Genomic DNA, 22,850 nt, shown 5'->3' with positions numbered 1-22,850 from the left:
CAAGTGACAGAAGGGGGGTGTGGATTATTTTATTTTTTATTATTATTATTATTATTATTTTATTTTTATTTATTTATTTATTTTATTTTTTATTTATTTATTTATTTATTTATTTATTTATTTATTTATTTATTTATTTATTTATTTATTTATTTTCAAATTAAGGGGGGGTTCAAGCTTTGTCTGAGGGGAGGCCCACATTCTGACACTTTGAAATCCCCCTTATGTCGCATATGCAAAGGATGTGTAATTGGCTCATTTTCACATGCATTTCAGAAAATAATTGCTCTTCACAATGTCAATAGAGTCGCAGCAATGGCCTTTGTGTCCTGGCTTGTGGCCTAGCTTGTGCCCTAAAAGAATTGCGACACTGAAGGCCAAATGGCCTTGTCCCTAAAATGACGAAATCCCCACCCTGGTGCTGACTCTACTTTTTTAACCTGTCAATATTGATCGTCTGTTGCCGTGAAGCTGCAACACTGAGTGGATGTGCAAAAATTAAATAAAAATGATTATACTCCAGTCAGTGATCATTAACAGCCCATATTTACTATTCTTTATACTGTATAGGCAAATTTAAATTGTTTAACTGTGGCACGACATTGCTGTCTTTCAGAGGCTACAGCGGGCTAATTTTTTAAGCTAGAGTGAAGATACTATAAAGTAGAAGACCTAAGGCATCCATTGGTAAATGTACCATGTAATGCTAGCTTTTCAGAAAGGGGGTGGAATAATGCTCCAAAGTTGTATCTGCCCCCTCAGTCATTGATGCTGGAGCCGGGTCTGTAGGCTATTACACCACCAAGCATCCATCCTGCTGCTGATTTCACAATCTGTCAGTTCCGTGGCTCTGACTAAAACTGTTTAATGTTTAATGTGCTACGGCTTCCTGGATGAATTCCCGGAAATGAGTCCCACCCTCCTCCAAACCCGTATAGCCCCGGTGTCAGACTGCATAGTTCAGGTCAAAGGCAGGCAACATTCCATACAGTTTCACACAAGAAACAGACTTCCAATAGGATTTTAAGATTTTTCCTCACTTCTTTTTTTTTCTTTTACCAGTATCAGAGGGACTAAATGTGAGATGAAGACTGATCGCTTACCATCAAGAGAAGACAGAAGCTTGTAAAAGAGGGAGGTCAACAACATGAGGTGTTCCAAGTACACCGCCCTCTTCGCCCTCCTGGCACTGTGTGCCCTTTTCTTGGTGCTGCACCACATCTACCAGCTGGAGGAGAGAACGCAGTTTGACCGGGTGAAGGCTTTCAAGGTGCTGTATTATTCACTTTGAATGCACATTGTCTCGTGTTGCTGAAACATTTTCTCCGGTACATTTGGATACCTTTGGGGTTTTATATACACAAGTCGACAAGTGTGCCACATCAGATTCACTGAGTGCTGTATCTTGAGAAAACTTAAGAGAATTGCCGATAGTATCGGGTGTTCAGCACAGCACGTTGCCCTGGACAGCGCAACTTGCACCTCAGCTTGGTAAGACCGGCTAAAACCATTTCTCTTTTTTGAATTTAGATTCACCTCCACATGATCAACGTTATCAAGCCTAGAAATCTGATTATAATCTCCCTCATAATGTCTTTTTCCCAATGTCTTGCCTTTGTCTACCTGAGTGTATTTCAAATTAAAGGGCCGACTACACCCCTAGATTTCTGGCAAAACAGCCTGCTGCTTTATTTAAAAAGTAAAGAAAGGCAGCAGATTCCACCTGCTAGTTTGTTCCAATGCAGGCACACTGTTGTGAAAGAAGCAGAAGAGCGTCTCCTCTTGTCTCACTAAATACTCTTTGTCTGCTGTCAGACCGGAAATATTAATCAGAAACAGCGCCATTACACTTTGCCTGCATCGATAAAAATGTTATGCTAGAGCTACAATATCGTTATAAATATCAACAACTATAGCTGGTTGGTGGCCCATATGGAAACAGCGTGAAGAAATGGTTGAAAGTTATATCAATCTGGTCATTCAGTGGCGTTTTATACTGCCATGTAACTAACGCTAGCCCACAGCTAACAGCTAGCATTAGCCGCCCACAGTACCAGAGCGGATCATGATTACCCACAATGCCTTGTGTTGCCCCAGCTATGTTAGCCAGGAAGGGGGCTCGAGCTACATTTGAATGCATAAAATAAAGCTGATAATATACTTCTTACCCTTTCAAAAGTACATCACAAATGGACAGCCCTGCTTAATCCTAGCTAAAGAAACGGGTCCATTGGAGTGAATGGAGATGTTGCAACTCTTCAATTATATGGCTCTGGCGTTATGATCACATGAGTGGGAAATGGGAGGTTCACCGTGACATAACGGTGAACCAAATCGGCGATTTTTGAGGCCCAAAAGAAAGCAGGTTTGAACCCATAGAGGGCACTCTTGCTGCCTGAAAATGATAGTGTGTAGAATTCTAACAGTTTAGTCTCAAATGTGGAGATTTTGACCAGAATCCTTCACACACCACCTCAAAAGCCATATACATTAGTTAAAAGCTGAAAAATGTTTTAGGGTTTAGTCCTCCTTTAAATACCCTGGCAATTATTAATGTTTTTTAGGGGAGAACCCTAGAACCCTCTTGAGTTTGTGCCATTTTGTTATTACTGTATTAGGGGCTTGTATAGACCCTTTTTATGTTTGTAAACAGCGATTAGGTATTTTGTGGGCGGAGCCGAACTGGTTGCAGAAAGTTACAACTAGCGGTTCAGCTGTCATAGAAATATGGAAGATCCGGACGCCTCCTCCACGTATTTTAAAGCTTTGCCAGCAACAGACAGGTTACCTTACACAAATTAGCTAACTCTTTCAATGGGGTGAGGTTTCTCACTGTCAGGATGGGTCTAGGATCCAACTACATCGTCAAAGTTGCAGCACCGGACATCATCATATTCCTAGTGGGAATGTCCAGCGTCTATACAGCACAATACATCTTTTTCCTGTATTCCTGTATTCCTCAGTTCCGGCTTCACTTGCTTCCTCAGAGTTTTGGATAGCGCGATGCGTGCGCAATTAACCCTGTGACGTCCACTCTGAATAGGTCTTCTTGTTCTTTTTACGAGATTATATTGTGATACTGTACTGCACAAACACAAAGCATCTTCAGACTGTCCTCCACAAATGCTTAGTTTAGTCTTCAGCTTGTTTACTTCCGGCATGTAGTGTGTGCCGGCAAAGTGTATTAGTTATACCTGCCCTGTTGGCAGTAGCTAGTCTTTGTTTTGTCTTCTTGCTCAAAGTCCAGTAAGCTTTAAACATACTCCTGCCTCTCTGGTCATCCCTGCATCTGGGCACACACACACACACACACATGCACGCGCACGCGCACACACACACATTACGTTACAATTTATCCAGTCATGCTCTGAAACAAACACACCGACAATATTGAGCAATGCTTGTTGCTCAATCTGTGTACTGCACCAATGATGCAACACGTGGACAAGTCTATAGGCCTACAGTACTCTCTGTTCTATCTTCAATACAACTCAGCAATATGCCACAACTGGCAACAGCTGGCTGGTGATGTACATGTTAATGGGAAGTGATGATGATAGAGGCTGCCGATGCAAGTCCTCCACCCTTTGCCTCGGCTCCTCCGGAGTGGCCCTTCTGATACAACAAATTGTTGTACTTGCCTAAACCTCATGTCTAACTCTGTTTTATAAAAATGTGTGTGGTTCAACCAGGAATCAACCCCCAGTCCTCAGATTGGAAGTCACACCCCTTACCCATTAAGCCACAGGACCTGGCACACCCTGAGCTGCACTTTTTTCACACCCTAATCTTAACCAAAAAAATTTACTTGCCACACGTTTTCAGGAAGAAGCAATCGTGGCGACCAATCAAATTAGTTCGGGGGCGGGGTTTTCCCGGCCCATACTAGGAAGAAATGTTGGTTCGGGGGCAGGGTTTTCCCGGCCCATACTAGGAAGAAATGTTGGTCCATGAACAACTGTTACTTAGTCAAATCAGATCGTGCATGTATCATCATGCCTTCGGTGCCTGGTGCTCAGGTGGGCTGTCTCGTGAAAAGGGCCTTTCTCTGTGGAGTTTCCATGTTGTCCGCATGCCCGTGCACAAACTATGCGAAGTGGTGCAAAAGCAATCAAAGCATGTGAACTAAGCGTTACACTATCGTGGTGCTCAAAAATATTTTTCACAAGTTTGGAAGGTCTGCATGTGCCCCTTTTTAACACTATGCACCTGCCCCTCTAGGGACTGTTTTTCAGGCATGTGACGTGATCATCTCCCCTCCACAGTCCCTTCCCCGACGGGGAGCCATTTAACATTTATTTTAACACAAAAACATTGCTGAATTTACCTTTAAATAAGAAAACCCTAATCTTAACCACATCTTTTTTATTTGCCACGTTTTCAGGGAGAGGCAGTTGCGGTAACCAATCAAATGAGTTCGGGGCGTCGTCATCCCAACCCTATCCTAGAAAATCTCGCTCCCCGCGGACATACCCAAGGATCCAGTTTGTGAATTTCCACTAGCTCGGCGTTCAATACCATCAACCCGTTAATAAAAAGGCAAGCAAAAGACATGCCTGGGCTTGAGAGGAAATCTTCTTCTTGAGTTTCATAGCAGTTGGCAAACAACGTTATGGTGCATTACTGCCACCAACTGGAATGGAGTGTGCATTGTGATTAATGTAACTTACAAGCTAGGAACACTGATTCGCCAAACATGCGAATTGCACGCTACCAAATTTCTTCTGATTTTACTTTGTAACTAAGATGCTGTAATGGGGCATTATTGCAGATACCTGCTTTCCCACCAGGGATCAATACAGTTTATCAATTTTTACTGAGTATCAAGGGTCGATATGGCTCTAAAGTTCTGCTCATTTGTCTGGTTGAGAAAGGTGTCACTCAGTTGCCTATACAGATACTGGGTAAAACACCCTTGGGTGTGACAACTACATAAATATTTGAAAGCAGGGACAATAGTACCGAAACCAAATACCGAAACCAAACACCGAAACCAAATACCACCTGCCGAAACCAAATACCACCGGCCCTGGTCGTGCGCAATTAAAGTTCTATTCTATTCTAGTCTATGAAATTACTTCAAGTGGTGACAAGACAAGTAATAAACTAACACTGAGGGCTCTATCTTCCGACAGGCGCTATCCCCTAATTTTTGCGCACCTGTTTGCGCGTGCCTTAAGGCACGGAAGATAGCAATCCACCTTGCGCTGTCCGCCAGGTGTTCTGCCGAGTTTTGCTCCCCCGCCCAGCAGTTTGCGCCCCAAAATGGGATTTGGGCGGTCTTAACTACCAGAATTATTCACAGGCGTGGCCAGGCAAGGCTGGGCATTACGTCAATCAAAACCAATCAGAATCCCGTCTTGCAATGGCTGTTTGCGCGAGGCAATATGCTGTAATTCTCTCCATGCGTAATAGAGTGTAGTCACTCGTGCGAGGACAGAGAGAGCTTATTGACAGATCGTCTGTGGTGCCAACGACCCTCCGGGTGGTTATGAAGGTAAATAGCCTATGTCCATTGTCCAACAAGTTTTCTCAATTCATTTTCCTCTTTGCAATGTGATAAAAAGTTTCTCAGTGAGTTATAGTTGATTGCCTCACTGAATTATCAAATACCCAATTTTAGCAGCATAATTTGATGTCCTGGCATGACAAGGCTGTGCGTAATGACATATCCAAAAGGGATTTTACTTGCACTGCGGTGCGCTGCACGGAGATTATGGTGCGCAACCCAGCGCAGAGAGGTCCTTTTCAAAGCTCTTAGCACAAAGTAATTGCGCGCTGCTGACGATAGCATAATGCCATCTATCACCACATTTTAGCGCTGAAAAGCCTGCTTTGGCTTGTGGCAGCCAATGCCCAGTACAATTATCACAAGCATGCGCTTAATTTTGTGTCCGCCCCCAATTTGCATTGCGCACGGCATTAAACGAGCGCAAACGCTAAATTAGCGCTTTTGGGAAGATATAGTCCTGAGCCTGCAATGCTTCATAAGCATCGCGATCTGACCTTCTGTTTCCCAGAAAATGTCAACTTTTCTCTGATTGGATAATTTGAGGTCGGCGCCAATTTTTATCCAATCAGAGAAAAGTTTACATTTTCTGGGAAATGGAACGTTGGATGCCTATAAACTACCATTATGTATTTTTTCACCCCGAATCCAACACCGCCATCCGTGAGTCTCTACGAGTTACGGTTGCAGAGATACGTCCGCCATGCATGCAGGACTACAGGAGAGAGATAGAGGATAGTGGGGGGTTGGGGGTTTCAAGTCACTGACCAAACACTCTATTTCAGTGATTGCTGTCAGAATATAGAGCCATTTAACTTATTTTAACACAAAAACATCGCTGAATGTACCTTTAACCACGACCATACCCTAACCCTAACCAAATTGTTGCACTTGCCTAACTATGTTTTAAAATGAGAAAAATGCACCTTACACTTTGAGCCACAAGCCGAAGCAGAACTTGAGTTGAATTTCCCCACCCCCTAACCCTAATCTGAACCACTTTTAATTTTTTTTACTTCCCGCACATTTTCAGAAAGAAGCAGTTGCGGCGACCAATCAAATGAGTTCGGGGCGTGGTCATCCCAATCCTATCCTAGGAATAAACATCTCGCCCCTGGGGAGTCGAGTTGTTGAGGTAGGTAGTGCAGCCCCCCCCTTCCCTCTGGCTCTGGCTGATGGCCCCCCAGACGGCCCACAGGACGTATCGTATGTCCTGTATCATTCCTGTACCTAAAAAGCCAAGACCCAGTGGCTCCAACGACTACAGGCCGGTAGCTTTGACGTCCCACATCATGAAGACCCTGGAGAAACTCGTCCTGGAGCAGCTCAGGCCTATGGTCAAACCATCCCTTGACCCCCTCCAGTTCGCCTACCAGCCCCGACTGGGAGTGGAGGACGCTGTCATCTACCTGACCAACCGCGCCTACTCCCACCTTGACAACCCGGCTAGCACTGTGAGAGTCATGTTCTTCGACTTCTCCAGTGCTTTCAACACCATCAGGCCGGCTCTACTGGGTGAGAAGCTGACGGCGATGCGGGTGGATGCCCCCCTGGTGGCCTGGATTGTGGACTACCTGTCTGGCAGACCACAGTATGTGCGCCTGCAGAACTGTGTGTCAGACAGAGTGGTCAGCAATACCGGAGCACCACAGGGGACGGTCTTCTCTCCCTTCTTCTTCACCATCTACACCACGGACTTCACCTACCAGACACAGTCTTGCCACCTTCAGAAGTTCTCTGACGACTCTGTGATAGTGGGATGTATCAAAGATGGCGATGAAGATGAGTATCGGGTTGTGGTGGCCAACTTTGTCACATGGTGTGAGTAGAACCACCTGCAGCTCAACGTGTCAAAGACAAAGGAGCTGGTGGTGGACCTGAGGAGGGTCAAGGCTCCGCTGACCCCTGTTTCAATCCACGGGGTCAGTGTTGACATAGTGGAGGATTACAAGTACCTCGGAGTGTACATTGACAATAAACTAGACTGGGCTAAGAACTCTGATGCACTCTACAAGAAGGGGCAAAGCCGTCTCTACTTCCTGAGACGGCTGAGGTCCTTCAACGTCTGCCGGACCATGCTGAGGATGTTCTATGAGTCGGTAGTGGCTAGTGCCTTCCTGTATGCTATTGTGTGCTGGGGCAGCAGGCTGAAGGGAGCGGACGCCAACAGACTCAACAAACTGATCCATAAGGCCAGGGACATTGTGGGGCTGGATCTGGGCTCTCTGACTGCGGTGTCAGAGAAGAGAACATTGTCCAGGCTACGCTCCATCATGAGCAATGACTCGCACCCACTCCATGGCGTGCTAGTCAAACACAGGAGCACGTTCAGTGAGAGGCTGATCCCACCTAGATGCAATACAGAGAGGCACAGGAAATCATTCCTGCCTGTGGCCATCGGACTCTTTAATGCCTCTCTTAAAAGAGCACTTCGGAGACGCTCAGTCTCCCTGAGACTGAGCCAGCCGATAGGTTAACGGTGCCTGGCTGAGCCACGTGTAACGTAAAGGGCAAACCGACTTAATATAAGTCCAAAAAAAGTGTGCAATAACGGTAACTGTCACGTAATGTATGTATACTTACTCTACTTATTTTATGCTGCTTACTTTATACGTATTATACTTATTCTGCTTATTTTAGGTTACTATCGCTTTTTACTACTGTTATTTTATGCTATGTTGTGTTCTGTGAGCGAGCTACTGTAACCCAGGGGCGGTTCTAGGCCTTTTTTGGGTGGGCTTTATTTAGCCCACCCAAAAATAGTCTCAGCCCACCCACAATTTTTTTTTTTTTTTTTTTTTTTTTTTTTTTTCTCCAAATCCATGGTGGTCATTAGTAGCAGTTTCTGTTAAAATTATCTTTATTTATTTTTGCTTTAAAACTATTTTTTTATTTTCTGCTTAACACTTTGAGTGCCACGGCCCTTGGGCAAAAGGTTGCTGTACTGTGCCACATAGGCCACAATGCATTTTAATATAGCCATATAATTTTTTGTGTTCCTCTTATATGGACAACCAATAGCCTCAATGAAACTTTGAACCCTTCTGTTTCATAAAAAAAAAAAACTGTGTTTATAAACCGTTCCATTTTGGAAATACACCCCTCTGAAAAAGAGTGTTTTCGACCGAAAAGAGCATGCTGAAATTAGTTTCTGAGATAATCACATCTTTATGTTAGAAAGGCGACAGAATGAATTCTGCTTTGAGTTGAACAAAATGCTATAGCTGAAATGAAAGGTTAGAATGTCTAGTTTACCTGCGGGAAAAAGTATGTCAAAAGAATGTTTTGTTTATTTTCTACAAATATTAGTAAACAGCTTGGTCTAACATCAAAATGTTCACTTTCATGGGGTCATGCTGGATATTGAAGTCTCTATTTACATAGGGAAAAAAGATATCACAACACACAACATGTCCTGCACTGTTTTATCTTCTTCACATGGACCTTCAAAATAGTTGGAAATCAAGACAACTTTATGTAAACATAGGCCAACATCGAGCCTGCTGCTGCCTGGGTGTGTGTGTACTGTCAATGGTTGTATGCTGTAGTGCCCTGCGTGCCCCACCCCCCTCCTCCTCCTCCTCCGTGGTGGGAGGAGTCGAGTGTCTCTGCTGCGGTTTGCTCTGAGTTTGATCTGCACTGAAAAGTCCGCTGCCTGCATCCCCCCGCTTTTTTACAGCGTGTCCTCGGCTCCCAGCTGAGAATAATGTAACTTTTCAGAAAGACGCTGGTGTCGCCGTGTCGGCAACTAAATCATATGGATGGACTATCGCAGCGGACACGGATGGGGCTCAATTGTTGCAGCAGATGACTGCTGTTCACAGGCACAGCTAACATTATGCTTCAAGCATATCGATGCGATTTCCGTATTCCGTTTCCTCATGACTTCTTCTCTCTTTTCTCCTGGCCTTTGTCTAATCGGGAGGGCACTGTCGCCACCTAAGGGTTCTGTAAAATAGGTTAGACACATTCAATAGCTCCCATATTGTAAGAGGCGATGTAAGAGGCTTAGATCGACATCCCCCCGTCAAAATATGAATTTGGAGTTATTGACGCCATTTGGCGTCGCTGGCAGCCTACGGTAAATTTCTCCTGACGCCATTTGGCGTCGCTGGCACTCAATGTGTTAAAGTTCATGAAAAAAAGTGGCATTCTTGTTTTTTCCCACAATAATTTCATAATCCAATTATAATGCCACCGTTGTAGTGCTGTTGTTCAAAATTAAAGTACATTTTCTCAGATTTATTGGTGTCTTTCTAGTCACACAATGTAATAGTCAGTGTTTCCCATACACTGATCTATTTGTGGTGGTACACCCTACATAGATTTTGACCCCCACAAATACTGCCACATATTAATTTCAACTAGTTGACTGCAAACTCCTGCTTTAGTGCTTACAGTATATTATTATCTTGTCGGAATATTATTCCAGCCAATAAGTTAGGAAGTTCCCTTTTGATTTTATTTTACTTTTGTTTTGCCTACAAAAAGCAAAATGTTACTTTACTTGAAACTCCCCTGAAGTGATTTTGGTATTATTTATGCAAGCATAATTCTACCATATAGTAACCTGTATGCAGAATATATATAGTATATATAGGGAAACAATTATTTTTTCATCGCTGTAAAACCACAGAACGGTAAAGAAGATATTGATGTGTGTAGTTCTTCATAGATCTAGTCTCTTCATTTTGATCTCAAAGTGCGCCAGTTTGATCCATTTTTACTTGAAACTGTACAAAATTTTCGAACGGGGGGGCATGCCCCCGGACCCCCCTAGGGGTTCAGTGGTCCATGACCTTTGGGTGGGCTGAGCCCACCCAAAGCTCTGATGCTAAAACCGCCCCTGCTGTAACCTGTCCCAATTTCCCCCCCGGGATCATAAGTCTTTCTGATTCTGATTCTGATCTGATGACTGCATCATAATTATAGCAAATAAGCTGCTTGTTTTGTTCAGTTAATCTATGTCCACATGGGGCTGTTGCTATTGGGATAGGAAGCTCCTAGAGAGTCGGAGTACAAGGGGTGGGTAGGGTTAGGGGAGTAGCTAGGGGTATGTGGGAGGTTAGGGGTAGGACCATTTTCCATGTTAAAAACGATTAGCTGTGTTGCTGCGGTACCCTCAAACATCACCACAAAGTGCCATAAGGCTGAATGGCCTCACCACTCCACTGTGGCCTTCAAGGTATTTCTGCTTGTATGAGTCTGGACAGACATGGATGTAGACTGCAACTTGACCTGTTAGCGGAGACATACAACCGTGAGGTGGTTATTTCTAGTTTAATCTTAGTCTAATCTTTTTACCTCAGCCTCAAACCATCGGGTAACATTTCTTCTCTCTAACTGTGTCACCTCTCCCTCCCTTTCAACCCCCTTCCAGGTTCAGAATAAAACCAACACCACCTTCACCATCCCCAGAGTTTCCCTCGCCCCACCCCACCAGCTCGACTACTGCAGCTACCAGCCCCGTACGCCTGAGGATGTTCTGGAAGAGCGCCTCCTGCTGGACTCCATCGCCTGGCCTGAAACTCCACTCTTGCCTGTGCCTGTTTCCCTGAACCGGATCAGCGACCCCGCCCACAGCACCTTCACCGTTCTGCCAGCGAGGGGCGGGGGGCAGTGGCGTGTGGGCGATCACCTGGAGGCTCAGATCCTGATGCGGGATGTCCAGGGGCGCCCCAAGAGCTTCGGGGGAGACGTCCTAGTCGCCCGTCTGCACGACCAGGAGCTCGCCGCGGGCGTGGTCGGGCGAGTGGAGGACCACCTGAACGGCTCCTACACCGCTGTGTTCCCGTTACTGTGGGAGGGACGAGCGCAGGTCGAGGTGACAACAAAGATTGTGATGTCTGCATAGATTCATATCTCTCATCTAGGTGGTAAAATGCATTTAAAAAAAATCCACTTTGAAGAGTGAAGTGATTAATCAGTTCTATTTTGTGGTGGAGAATTCCCTGGCATTTAACCTCTTTGGGGGACTCCTGATTCGCACCAGTCACGTGAGAGTTCTAGTCTAGGTCACTGTTGTTAATGTCAAAGTTATGTGCTGGAACAGAAAAATCTTTCAAATCTGCTCATACCTTTCTCATAAAATAAGACGGCTAATTAAAGCTAAATATTGTTCGCTCCAAACGGCAGGGATATGTCACAATTTGACATTTTTCAATACCCAGAAATCCTATAAGGTGGGGTCAGTAAACATGACAAAGCAGCTCATGTTTACGAACCCTGCCATCTGTGAGAGAGGAAAAGATCTACAGTAACTGTGGAGAGCTTTCTCTGCTGCTGTTTAGGAGACAGTTTGTAGTTCACTCTTAAAGAATAATATACTTTCTGTCTGGTGGTTTTTCCCACCAAAACAGTTCAATTATTCTGATACAATCCTTAAAATGACTTCCCCTCCTTCTGCCTCATTAACAATTCCAAAGCAGCTGATAAGGGTTATCTATACAACACTAGCCAATCACAAAACTGCTGAATACTGGACAGCGATTGGCTCCAGTATTTGTGACCTTACAAATCATGCTAGTTGAAAATGGCCTTTTCAGTGAGCTCAGAGAAACTTTCCATTTTCAGCAGATGATTGTCCACAGCCTTCTACTGTCAAACTCTGCACAGACATCATTCTGCACAATGCAGCTCAAACATCCAACTGTAGGAACAGCGTTATTACTGAACCCACCGCGGTTTTGGGCAGACCACGCCCTGTGCCCGCCTACGCAGCAGTCAAGCGCCAGGATTGGCCGGGTGCCCATGCTCCGTGAGCCAATGAGCCAATGGGACGAGTATTTATTTGGACAAGATCTGGTTGCACTTCCTTGACAAGTTGGCAGACAACAGCCTCAGCCTGGATGAAAAACTCTGCGCTGCCAACACGAGTTTAAAGGAAAAAGAAAAACGGCAAATTAACAATGTTTTAACAAATTTTTGCTCCCTCCATCAAACTTCTTAGCAAAACTAACACATTTAGATTGTTCTTAAAGTACCGCAACAGTGTATATATATATATATATATATATATATATATATATATATATATATATATATATACACATTGCAAGTTGTTACATTATATTCATATACAGTACCTTTTTTTTTTATTGAATGACTGTTATAAGTCTGCAATAAAGTTTGGATTTAATATATATATGTAAGCTTCAATTTGTTGTGGGGCTTTGAAGTAATACAATGTTGCTCTGGTTCTCCCTCCTGTCAGGTGACGCTGGTTCATCCCAGTGAGGCCGTCCCGGTGCTGCGCAGGCTGAGCAGGGACCACCCCGACCGGGTTTTCTTCCACAGCGTCTTCCGCTCAGGATCTGTCTCTGAAACCACGGTTTGTAACGTCTGCCTGCCTTCGAACCAGGAGCTGCTGTGCAACTACACCGACCTGCACACCGGGGAGTCATGGTTGTGCTACAAGCCCAAGAAACTGAGCTGCAATAACAGGATCAGCCACTTCAAAGGAAGCATCAACAATATACCTCAATTACTCATGGCCAACGAGGAGAAACTTTTCCAAAGGTGAGGATCCGATAGACATCTTTTGCTGTAAATATGACGTCACGTCACGTCACCTCTCTTCACGTCTCGTCTCGTCTCGTCTCGTCTCGTCTCGTCTCGTCTCGTCTCGTCTCGTCTCGTCTCGTCTCGTCACGTCACGTCACGTCACGTCACGTCACGTCACGTCTTAGTGCAGACACAGACGCAGCATAGATTCAGGGTCAAAACAAGGCTTCTTGGGAACTCAACAAGGAACAGATACAAAATAGCACTAGCACACAGCTAGGCTACACACTTGGACATGCAAGGTAACACGGCACGGGGGCTCAGTGGTCAGCGCTGCTGCCTCACAGCAAGAAGGTCCCCGGTTCAAACCCCGGTCTGTCCCAGGTCCTTCCTGTGTGGAGGTTGCATGTTCCCCCTGTGTTCGTGTGGGTTTCACCCACCATCAAAGACATGCGTGTTAGGGTTAATCCTCCTAACATCCTAATAACATCTAGGCTTGTGGACCCCAGGACGAGTAGCTGCTGCAGTGCTGTAGCTAATGATCCAAATAACCTAAACAGACAGTAACAATGTAATGCTGTAGCTAATGGTGATCCAAAGAAAGTGAAACAGACAGTAACAATGCAATGACGTGACAATCAGACTGGGGAGACAGGCATAAATACAAGGTAACCTAATCATTAGTGTGAGGGGCGTTCCCGAAGAGAAAGGTCGCCCCCTCTCGCCAGAGAGCAACAATGTGGGCAGTGGACTGTGTGGAGAAGGAGGACTGTGTTGCCCCAAAGGGGCTCGTCGACCATCTTTGACCCCCTTTTCCTTTCGGGGGACTACACACTGCAGTGAATCCATTGAGAGTCAAAATCAAAATCAGTTCAGAAAAGTGTCAGTTGGTTTATGGTTTGCAGAACAGGATTAGGTCAAAATTTGAGTTATGAATCTTGAGATTAAAGTAAGAATTATGAGAATAAATTATGACTTTCATCTCAGAATTCAGAAATTCTCACAATTCTTTTTATGTCGTGGCTGGCATTCAGTGCTGATGTCATGACACACTTGGCCACCAGAGGCCACCATACTTTGTTTCCTTGTGCGCTCCTCCCTCCACACCTGCCTTCAATGTGTCCTCGTCAGCCTGGCCCTGCTCCTTGTGTACCTCACCAGCTCATGTGTTTGATTAGTTGTCCTTCTGTTTATTTATGCCTGTCTCCCTCCTCAGTTGTTCGGTTCATCGTTGTGACTTCTGCCTCCGTGTCTGCACTTGGCTCCACTTTGTAGGCTACTCAACACCATTTTCTCCCATTTCTGACTCATTATTTTGAGCTGTGAAGCACCCTGCCCAAGCCACTTCATTTGGCAGCATTATCTTTTACCTCCTCAAAAATGCACTTTTATGTAGTGTTTTGTCCACTTTTAATCATGTTTCTGAACAAAAAATGTCTTTGATATCAACATTTCTAAATGTGTGTATATCAAAGATAATCACTCTTTTGGCATTTTGAGGGAATAGATTGAGGGTAGGCTATAATAACCATTTTCTGGTTATTAAATAACATACATTATAAACTACTAGAAATATTGCGTGCTACGCGTGCACGATTTGTAGGGTTGAAACTGTGGAGCGTGCCCATGACATCACAATTGGGCAATTGTGTGCCATCGGCTCTTCAAACACAGTTGCTCGAGTGATATCACTGACATCACAACATCGCCTTTTGAATCACAGCTGCTCGAGTGCCATCACTGATGACATCACAACTGCTCGAGTGACATCACAGTTGTGCAACTCTGCGCCTGTGCAACTGTGTGCCATCGGCTCTCCAATTACAGTATTCAGAGCTGCTCGAGTGACATCACTCATGACATCACAACTGCACTGTGCCAACTTTTGGCCAGGAAGTGAGGATGTCACTTTCGTGACACAAACTGCCAGAGTGACATAGCGTTACTTCCATCACAAATTGTGACTGACAGCACCCAGACACACAGACAGACACACACACACTTAGCCAATTTTAATTAAGATTATATTACAAACCCCATATTTCGAGCACGTGGAACAATGGTGATACATTTATACTAGGGGTGTCACGATACACTCAGTTCACGATACGATACGTATCACGATACTGGGTTCACGATAACGATACGATACGATACGATTTTAACAATATTTTTTTAAACTTGAATAATGACAATATATGACTGGAAAAGTAGTATTTTATTTGAAATGCACAAATACAAAACATGCTGTTGTGGGAAATTGTTATTACAATAACAACTAGAAAAAACATGAGATTGGAGATAAGGCTTATCTTGAAATAGAATGAGTTACACCGTCACTTAGATTTACTTTGAACTAAAAGGTTTCTCAGCAGTATAAATTCTCATTATGCATCTTCAGTTTTTCTTCAAACTCAAACAACAAGACTTTTCTTAGTCTATTTTTTATGCATCTTCAGTTTTTCCTGTCAAGTAAACAGTTTTGCCAGAAACTCAATTGAATGGTTTCTCTCCTGTATAACTTCTCATGTGTCTCTTCAGAGACTTGTTCAACTGAACTACTTTCCACACATTGAACTTCAACAAACAAAGACGTTTCTTTGTCTACTTTTGAAAAAAAAAAAAAAAAAAAAAAAAAATTCACGATATGAGATTTCATCTCAACGATACATATCGTGACGTTTTACTATCGCGAAATTTCGTGGGACGATATATTGTGACACCCCTAATTTATACCTGCATGATTGTATACAATCAGCCTGCATGCATGATTGTATACAATCATGATTGCCTGCGTGATTGTAGGACCCAGGAAGACTAAAGGGAGATCCGTGTGCTTCTTTAAATGAACGAAACTAAACTAAACTAGACATTCACACACATTTCCCGTATTTTAGGAAATACTATATGAATGTAATATTCTCAACAATCCAACAAAATCAGTAGTAGTAGTAGTAGTGGTAGTACTGTAGAAGAGTAGCAGGCTAGCAGCAGCAGTAGTAGTATTCTTAGCAGTGTTACCATTTATGCCTACAGTACGGCATTTCTTTGTAATATTTAATGAGGTTTTGTTGTTTTCCTCAGTAAGGTCAACATGAAAGTCTTCATTCGTGCATCAGGGTCTGATAGTGTCACTGTGTTGCCAAAGGAGGAAGGTAAATAAACACACACACACACACACACACACACGCACGCACCCGCACACACACACGCACGCACCCACACACACACGCACATCCTGAAATGTGAAAAGCAACAGTAAGGTATTTATTTAGTAGTTGACAGAAAAGGCACTCCTGTAGAGGTTTGTGAAAGAGTGGAGATGTGGATCCAGCCAACCTGCAGTACTGTCAATCAAATTCTCTCCCCCATTTCATTGAAGAGAACCCGAGGAAGGTCTTCAGGGCGGCTCGTTTAACAAAGAATCTCAAATATCGTTTTGATTTGATTAGCATGTTTTTGGTCACTGCATATTTGTGTTATTTCATAGTTACTGTTATTCTAAAATGTGGAAAATAGTAACATAAAGACAAATGTGGTGTGTCCAAACCTTTGACGGGCAGTGTACAGTACATCTGTTAAGTGAATGTATTTTAAAGAGATGTGGATTATGCCAAAGGAGAGGATGACCCTAATATTTTCTCCATTCAAATATCTGTTTATCTCTATCTATTGACAGAGAGAGAGAGGTGTTACTTAATGTACTATCACATACTGTACCGTCACATATGTTTGTTTTTAACTTGCGCTCAGGTCAACCAGAGATGCACAGCAGTGTTTTGAAGCCTGATCCTTCTGGATATTATTACCAGGGCTTGTGGCGAGCCCTAGGGGGCGCCACAGTTCGTCAGTTCAACAACCCCACTGTCATCACTGAGTGTCTGAGAGACAAGATGGTCCACCTGTATGGAGACTCCACCATCAGACAGTGGTTTGAACACCTCAACTCTGTGCTGCCAGGTAACTGATCTCTTGTAGCAGTTTGACTCTGTTCGCAATGCAGCTGAAAGCGTCTCAATTTTGCCTCTGCCGACGACAGCCGTGGTCTGAGGCATTATGTTTTCAGGTTGTCCGATCGCATGTCCATACGTCCGTCCGTCTGTCCGTCCGTGCGTCCCTCCCACGCATTATCTCATTGGATTTTGGTGGTCATGCACAGGTCAAATTTCAAGGTCACTGTGACTTCACGACCGTGCCATGCGTGTTAATGTGATATCTCAGGAGGGAATTTCTTCAAATTTGGCTCAAACATCCACTTGGACTCAAGGATGAACTAATTCCATTTTGGTGATCAATGGTCAAAGTTCAAGGTCACTGACTTCACATCCGGCCATTCCATGATCGTTAATGTGCTATCTCAGGAACGTTTTGAGGGAATTTCTCAAAATTTAGCTCAAACATCCACTTGGACTCAAGGATAAACTGATTAGATTTTGGTGGTCAAAGTTCAAGGTCACTGTGACCTCGCGTCCGTCCGTTCCATGCTCGTTAAGGCGATGTATCAGAAACGCCTTCAGGGAATCATCATCAGTATAAATGGGAGCTGGGGCTCTGTTTGTTTCTCTGTCCCACTGTGATTGTCCCAGTGTGATGTCATGAATCCCACTGTGACATCATCCGTGATGTCATAAATCCCACTGTGACATCATCAGTGATGTCATAAATCTTGAGTCTTACTTGAGTACAACAGTATTTATATTTCAACTTTCACTTTTACTCCACTACATTTCTTAAATAAAATGTATACTTAATTTACTCCATTACATTTCCTCTAAGCATCTTAGTACATAATCAACACTAAGTCAAATTCCTTATATGTCATCTGTTTTACTTGGCAATAAAGTGATTCTGATGCTGATTCTTCATGTATCAAGTCAAGACTCAAGCAAGTAAACATTTCAAATCCCCACCTTGGTTATGATATGTCCATGTTTTATGAGGTAGGATCTCTCAGGTTCCAAAAACTGAGAGACTCATTTTACGCTCTCCCTCAGAAACACTTGTTCCCCCCTGTCTTAGACCTGAAGGAGTTTAACCTGCACAGCATGGAGAAGGTCGGACCGTTCATGGCTGTCGACAGTGCGCGCAACATCCTGTTGAAGTTCCGATTCCACGGCCCTCCGGTCAGATCCGCCAACGTCCCGAGCAGCGAGCTACGCTACATTACCAACGAGCTGGACACCCTAGCTGGAGGCAGCCACACCGTCGTGGTCTTCGGCATCTGGGCCCACTTCAGCTCTTTCCCCATCGAGGTGTACCTCCGGCGGCTGCAGGGCATCCGCAGGGCTGTGCGGCGGCTGCTGGACCGGGCTCCCGGCACGCTGGTGGTCATTCGGACCGCAAACCTCAAAGAATTGACACTTATGGAAGCGCTGATCAATGACGACTGGTCCTCAATGCAGCAAGACAAGGTGCTCCGGGCTGTGTTCAAAGGCCTGAACGTCCGCCTGGTGGATGTCTGGGACATGGTGCTCGCCCACCACCTGCCCCACATCCTCCACCCCCAGCCCCCCATCATCAAGAACATCATCGACGTTCTCTTGTCGTACATCTGTCCAGGGTAAAACACAGTGAAAAGAAAAAGGGCCAGCACTCTCAATGTCCTTTTAGTTTGTATGCCTCTGCTGGTGGCGATAGCCGTGGCCGGAGGCATTATGCTTTCAGGTTGCCCATGGCCAGCCATGCCCATGGTCAGCCATGCTCGTTAATGCAATATCTCAGAAACGCCTTCAGGGAATTTCTTCAAACTTGGCTCAAACATCCATGTGAACTCAAGGATGAACTGCTTAGATTTTGGTGGTCAAAGGTTAATGTTCAAAGTCACTGTGAGCTCATGACCATCTGTTCCATCAAAAAAGGGGGCGGGCTAGGTAAAAGAGGCCATAGTTAAAGATAGGAAGGTCATATAGAATCGCGATTCGAGGTGTGGGTGGTGAGAGGGGGCGTGGTGAAGGAAAGGGCGGGGTTAGGTCAAATGGGCCATAGCTAGGGATAGGAAGGTTGTAGAGAGTTGGGGTTCGAGGGGTGGGTAGAGGGACTAGGGGGGTGTGGGTGGTGGGAGGGTTGGGGGTGCTCGACGAAGGGGCATGGCTAGGGAAAATTGGCCCTAGCTAGGGATAGGATTTTCCATGTTGAAAACAATTAGCCGCGCTGTTGAGGTAACCCCAAACATTGCCTAAAGTGCCATAAGTCTGACTGACCACACCACTGCGCTGTGGGCTTCAAGGTATAGAGCGGCAAAGTGACCGCCTACTTCCTGCTTCAGCACTGTACCAGAGATTTTCATCCGCCATTTATTTTCCCATAGACATTTCGTAAAATTCTTATAAAAACAGTTTTACTTGTTCAAACCAAACGGTTCAGATATATTTAGAAACAGGAGAGACCACATAACATTTCACTCTGACCAAAACGTAAAAGAATTGCGGATATAAAGAAAATCTTTTTTCTATGTAGTTTTTTCAAGTTTTGGTCTGAGTGAAATGTTCTATGGTCTCTCCCGATTCTAAATATAGCTGAACCGTTTGGCTTGACGAAGTAAACATATACACATATAAGTATTTTACAAAATCTCTATGGGAAAATAAATGGCGGATGAAGATCTCTGGTACAGTGCTGAATCAGGAAGTCGGCGGTCACTTTGCCTTTCTATTTGTACTTGTATGAGTCTGGACAGGCATGGATGTAAACTGCAACTTGACTTGTTGGCGGAGGCAAACAATCGCGAGGCGGTTATTTCTAGTGTTAATAATCATTAGCGCTGTGTTGAGTCAGGGCCTGGGAGGCCCATTGTAGCAGGTACACAGCCTCTTAACTGAACCTATTTCTCAGTATGTCGATTTGCACATCAAAACACTGGAGTCTCAGCTTCCATCCTATCTAAAATACACCACTGGCTTCCTGAATAAGATAGCATCTATACAAAACATTCAAGAAAGGGATTTATTTTAATGTACCATGGATGTCACCAGTCTATACTAATCTACCTCATACTGAGGGTCTTGAACTCCTTACCTACTACTTGAAAAAGAGGATTGGATAGGATTTTTAGTGGAGTTGTTAATGTTGATCCTCAATACCTCATACTGCGTGTTAGCATGGGTAGACCATGTTCTCCCAACTATGCCAAACTCTTTATGGGGAAGTTTGAAGGAAAACAATTGTTTTATGTATCACAACAATTATTTTATTATTTTGCTAAAATGCCCTAGAACACTAACGTCGGGTGATTTTCACCCGGACAATTGAATTCACGTGATTTTCATTGTCTTGCTGCTGTCTGAGGTGGGCGGGTCCTTAGGTACCTTCAGGATGCTCACTGACGTCATTGAATGTAGGTTTGTTTCCCTGCTCCCATTCATGGTTTTTTCTACCGGCTACGTGTTCGGGTGATTTTCACCCGACGTTAGTGATAGAGGGTAAAATATCTTCGGGTTAGGGTTAATGGTATTGTGGTGACTTTTTTTTTTTTTTCACCACACAAGTCCCATGAATGGGTGGACCGAAGGAGAAGTTGGGAGCTCCTGTTTTTTATTATAGTGTCCCCCATAATAAACTTTTTTGTGTTTTTTGTGATATTTCACATTTAAAAACAAAAGAAGAGTACCTCAATTTGCCATGTATTGTTGTACTTTAAGATATTTTGATGAGAAGTATGTTTTATGGGGTATATTGCATCGGGTGAAATACACCCGACGTTAGTGATGGTGTGACTTTAAATCACGTTAGTGTTCTAGGGTTAAAAGGTGTCGCCTAATTAACAATGTATTTTACATTTTTATGGGGACAACTGATCAAATGCGGTTCTAAAAGTACATTAATTCAAGAATGCCTTCTAAAATTTGAATTAGAATATAGTCAGGAGTCAGTGTTTTTCCTAGATGTGCTGTGCATACGACAGAAAGAAAACTGAGATATATATGTAAGGGTTAATGCATGACGAGGTGTCCATTATCACACTTTTAAGGGACGATGCGAGAAGCGTGAACCGGTCCGAGGCGCCAGCCGAGGACCGGTAGCTTCCGCGAAGTCCCTAAAAAGTGATAATGGACACCTCGAAGTGCATTAACCCGCTTATACCATGGTCTCTTGCCAAAGAAACAAAACAAGACCATTCATTTATATTTCCATGCATTTTGCAATCAAAATGTAGTTTTCATAACCTTGAATATGAGTTGAGAACTGGCGAGACAAAATAATCCCCTCGACTGCTCAAGATTAGGCTATCACTGTATAAAATGGCCGCTTAGTGCCTGCTGCACCTCGCACAATTCTAGAGTCAAGCTAACTAATAATTTGGCCAATTGTAGCCAATGTAACAACATACAAAATAAAACGGCAATGTCTAAGAATGCAACGCCATGTAACTGGGTCGTTTAAACTCGCATTCCAGGGAATTGCGTTAACGTCTGCGGGTCTTATAAGACGTAAATGGCGTGAGGCAGGAGTAGACTGAAAACAATCTGCTTTCAGTATGTTGGAGTCCAGGTATGTTTTGTACAAGGACGTCTCTCAGTGTGTTGCTGTTAACTCCCCATTTCGTTGTTTTCTTTTTGTTGATCTCGTCTTTTTCCTCTTTGACTTGATTTGTATCAGTGATAAGAGGCAGCACACGCTGTCCCAGAGCGCCTAGCTGCTGGTTGCTGCAAGTTGTAAACAGAGGGTTTGACAGTTGACAGCTGAGAGCCTGGCTTCTGTCAGCTGACCAGAACGAAAATCAGATTTCTAAATAGCCGTTATTTTAATAAACTGAGCACTCAGGGCTAATCTAAATAGTTACTTTGACCGACTAAATTTTTTTCTAAACTTATAAAAGTGCCATATTAAGCGTTAACGGTGGTATAAAGCTCAAACAGCTGGGCTCGCCCCCGCAGGGCGCAGCTCGCCCCCGCTCATCTTGCAGAGGCACGCGCGTCACCTAATGGCTCAGAGCCGGCTTCTGTCAGGAGAGGGAAATCTCCCAAACGAAAATCAAAATTGTACATAAGAGTTATTTTTGATAAACTGAGCACACAGGGGTGATTTAAATACTTACTTTGACCGACTCATTTTTTTTCTCAACTAACAAAAGTGCCATATTACTGTAACCCTTAACAGGGGTATAGAGGTCAAACTGCTCTCTTGATAACACTGTTGAAACTATGGCGCATTGATATGAATGGTGAACAGACCATTTGGCTGAATGACTTTACCAACTGTACAATATCACTTTTTAATGGACACCCTGCAGCCAATCAGAATCGAGTATTCACCCAGACCATGGTATAAATATATATATATATATATATATATATATATATATATATATATATATATATATATATATATATATATATATATATATATATATATATATATATATATATATATATATATACACAAACACACACACACACACACACACACAGTATATATTAGAGAGAGAGAGAAATATAGGTATATATGTGTGTGTGTGTGTGTGTGTGTGTGTGTGTGTGTGTGTGTGTGTGTGTGTGTGTGTGTGTGTGTGTGTGTGGGCTATATACTCTCTCACACACACACACACACACACACACACACACACACACACACACACACACACACACACACACACACACACACACATATATATGTATATATATACAGTATATATAGCAAGGTCTTGTTTTATAGGCTAGTAAGATTTTTTACCCTTCAATATTTTTGCTCTAGAGATATATTTGATACAGATAGGCTATATTTTGTACATTCTAATGTATTTTCTATTTTCTAGTCTTCTATTCCCCCCCCCATGAGTGTGATATTGGGCATCCGGGCAGTGCAGCGGGTGGAAGCCAGATTAAGGCTATCTGGACTAGTG

The 22,850-nt window shown here is 43.7% G+C and overlaps 1 protein-coding gene across 1 annotated transcript; it reads left to right on the top strand.

The window, feature by feature from the left end:
* Positions 1–1,147: 1,147 nt before the first annotated feature.
* LOC310798891 (NXPE family member 3-like) lies at positions 1,148–18,576 on the top strand (the record flags this gene model as incomplete). Its single annotated transcript, XM_083661452.1, has 6 exons — positions 1,148–1,270; positions 10,890–11,333; positions 12,723–13,027; positions 16,097–16,167; positions 16,766–16,972; positions 18,032–18,576. 6 exons carry the CDS (start codon positions 1,148–1,150, stop codon positions 18,574–18,576), a joined length of 1,695 nt encoding a protein of 564 aa, XP_083517578.1.
* Between the last annotated feature and the right edge of the window lie 4,274 nt (positions 18,577–22,850).

This window comes from Poromitra crassiceps, assembly GCF_964638095.1.
Source record: "Poromitra crassiceps genome assembly, chromosome: 2".
Lineage (NCBI taxonomy): Eukaryota > Metazoa > Chordata > Actinopteri > Beryciformes > Melamphaidae > Poromitra > Poromitra crassiceps.
This window is presented reverse-complemented; position numbering and strand designations above follow the sequence as displayed.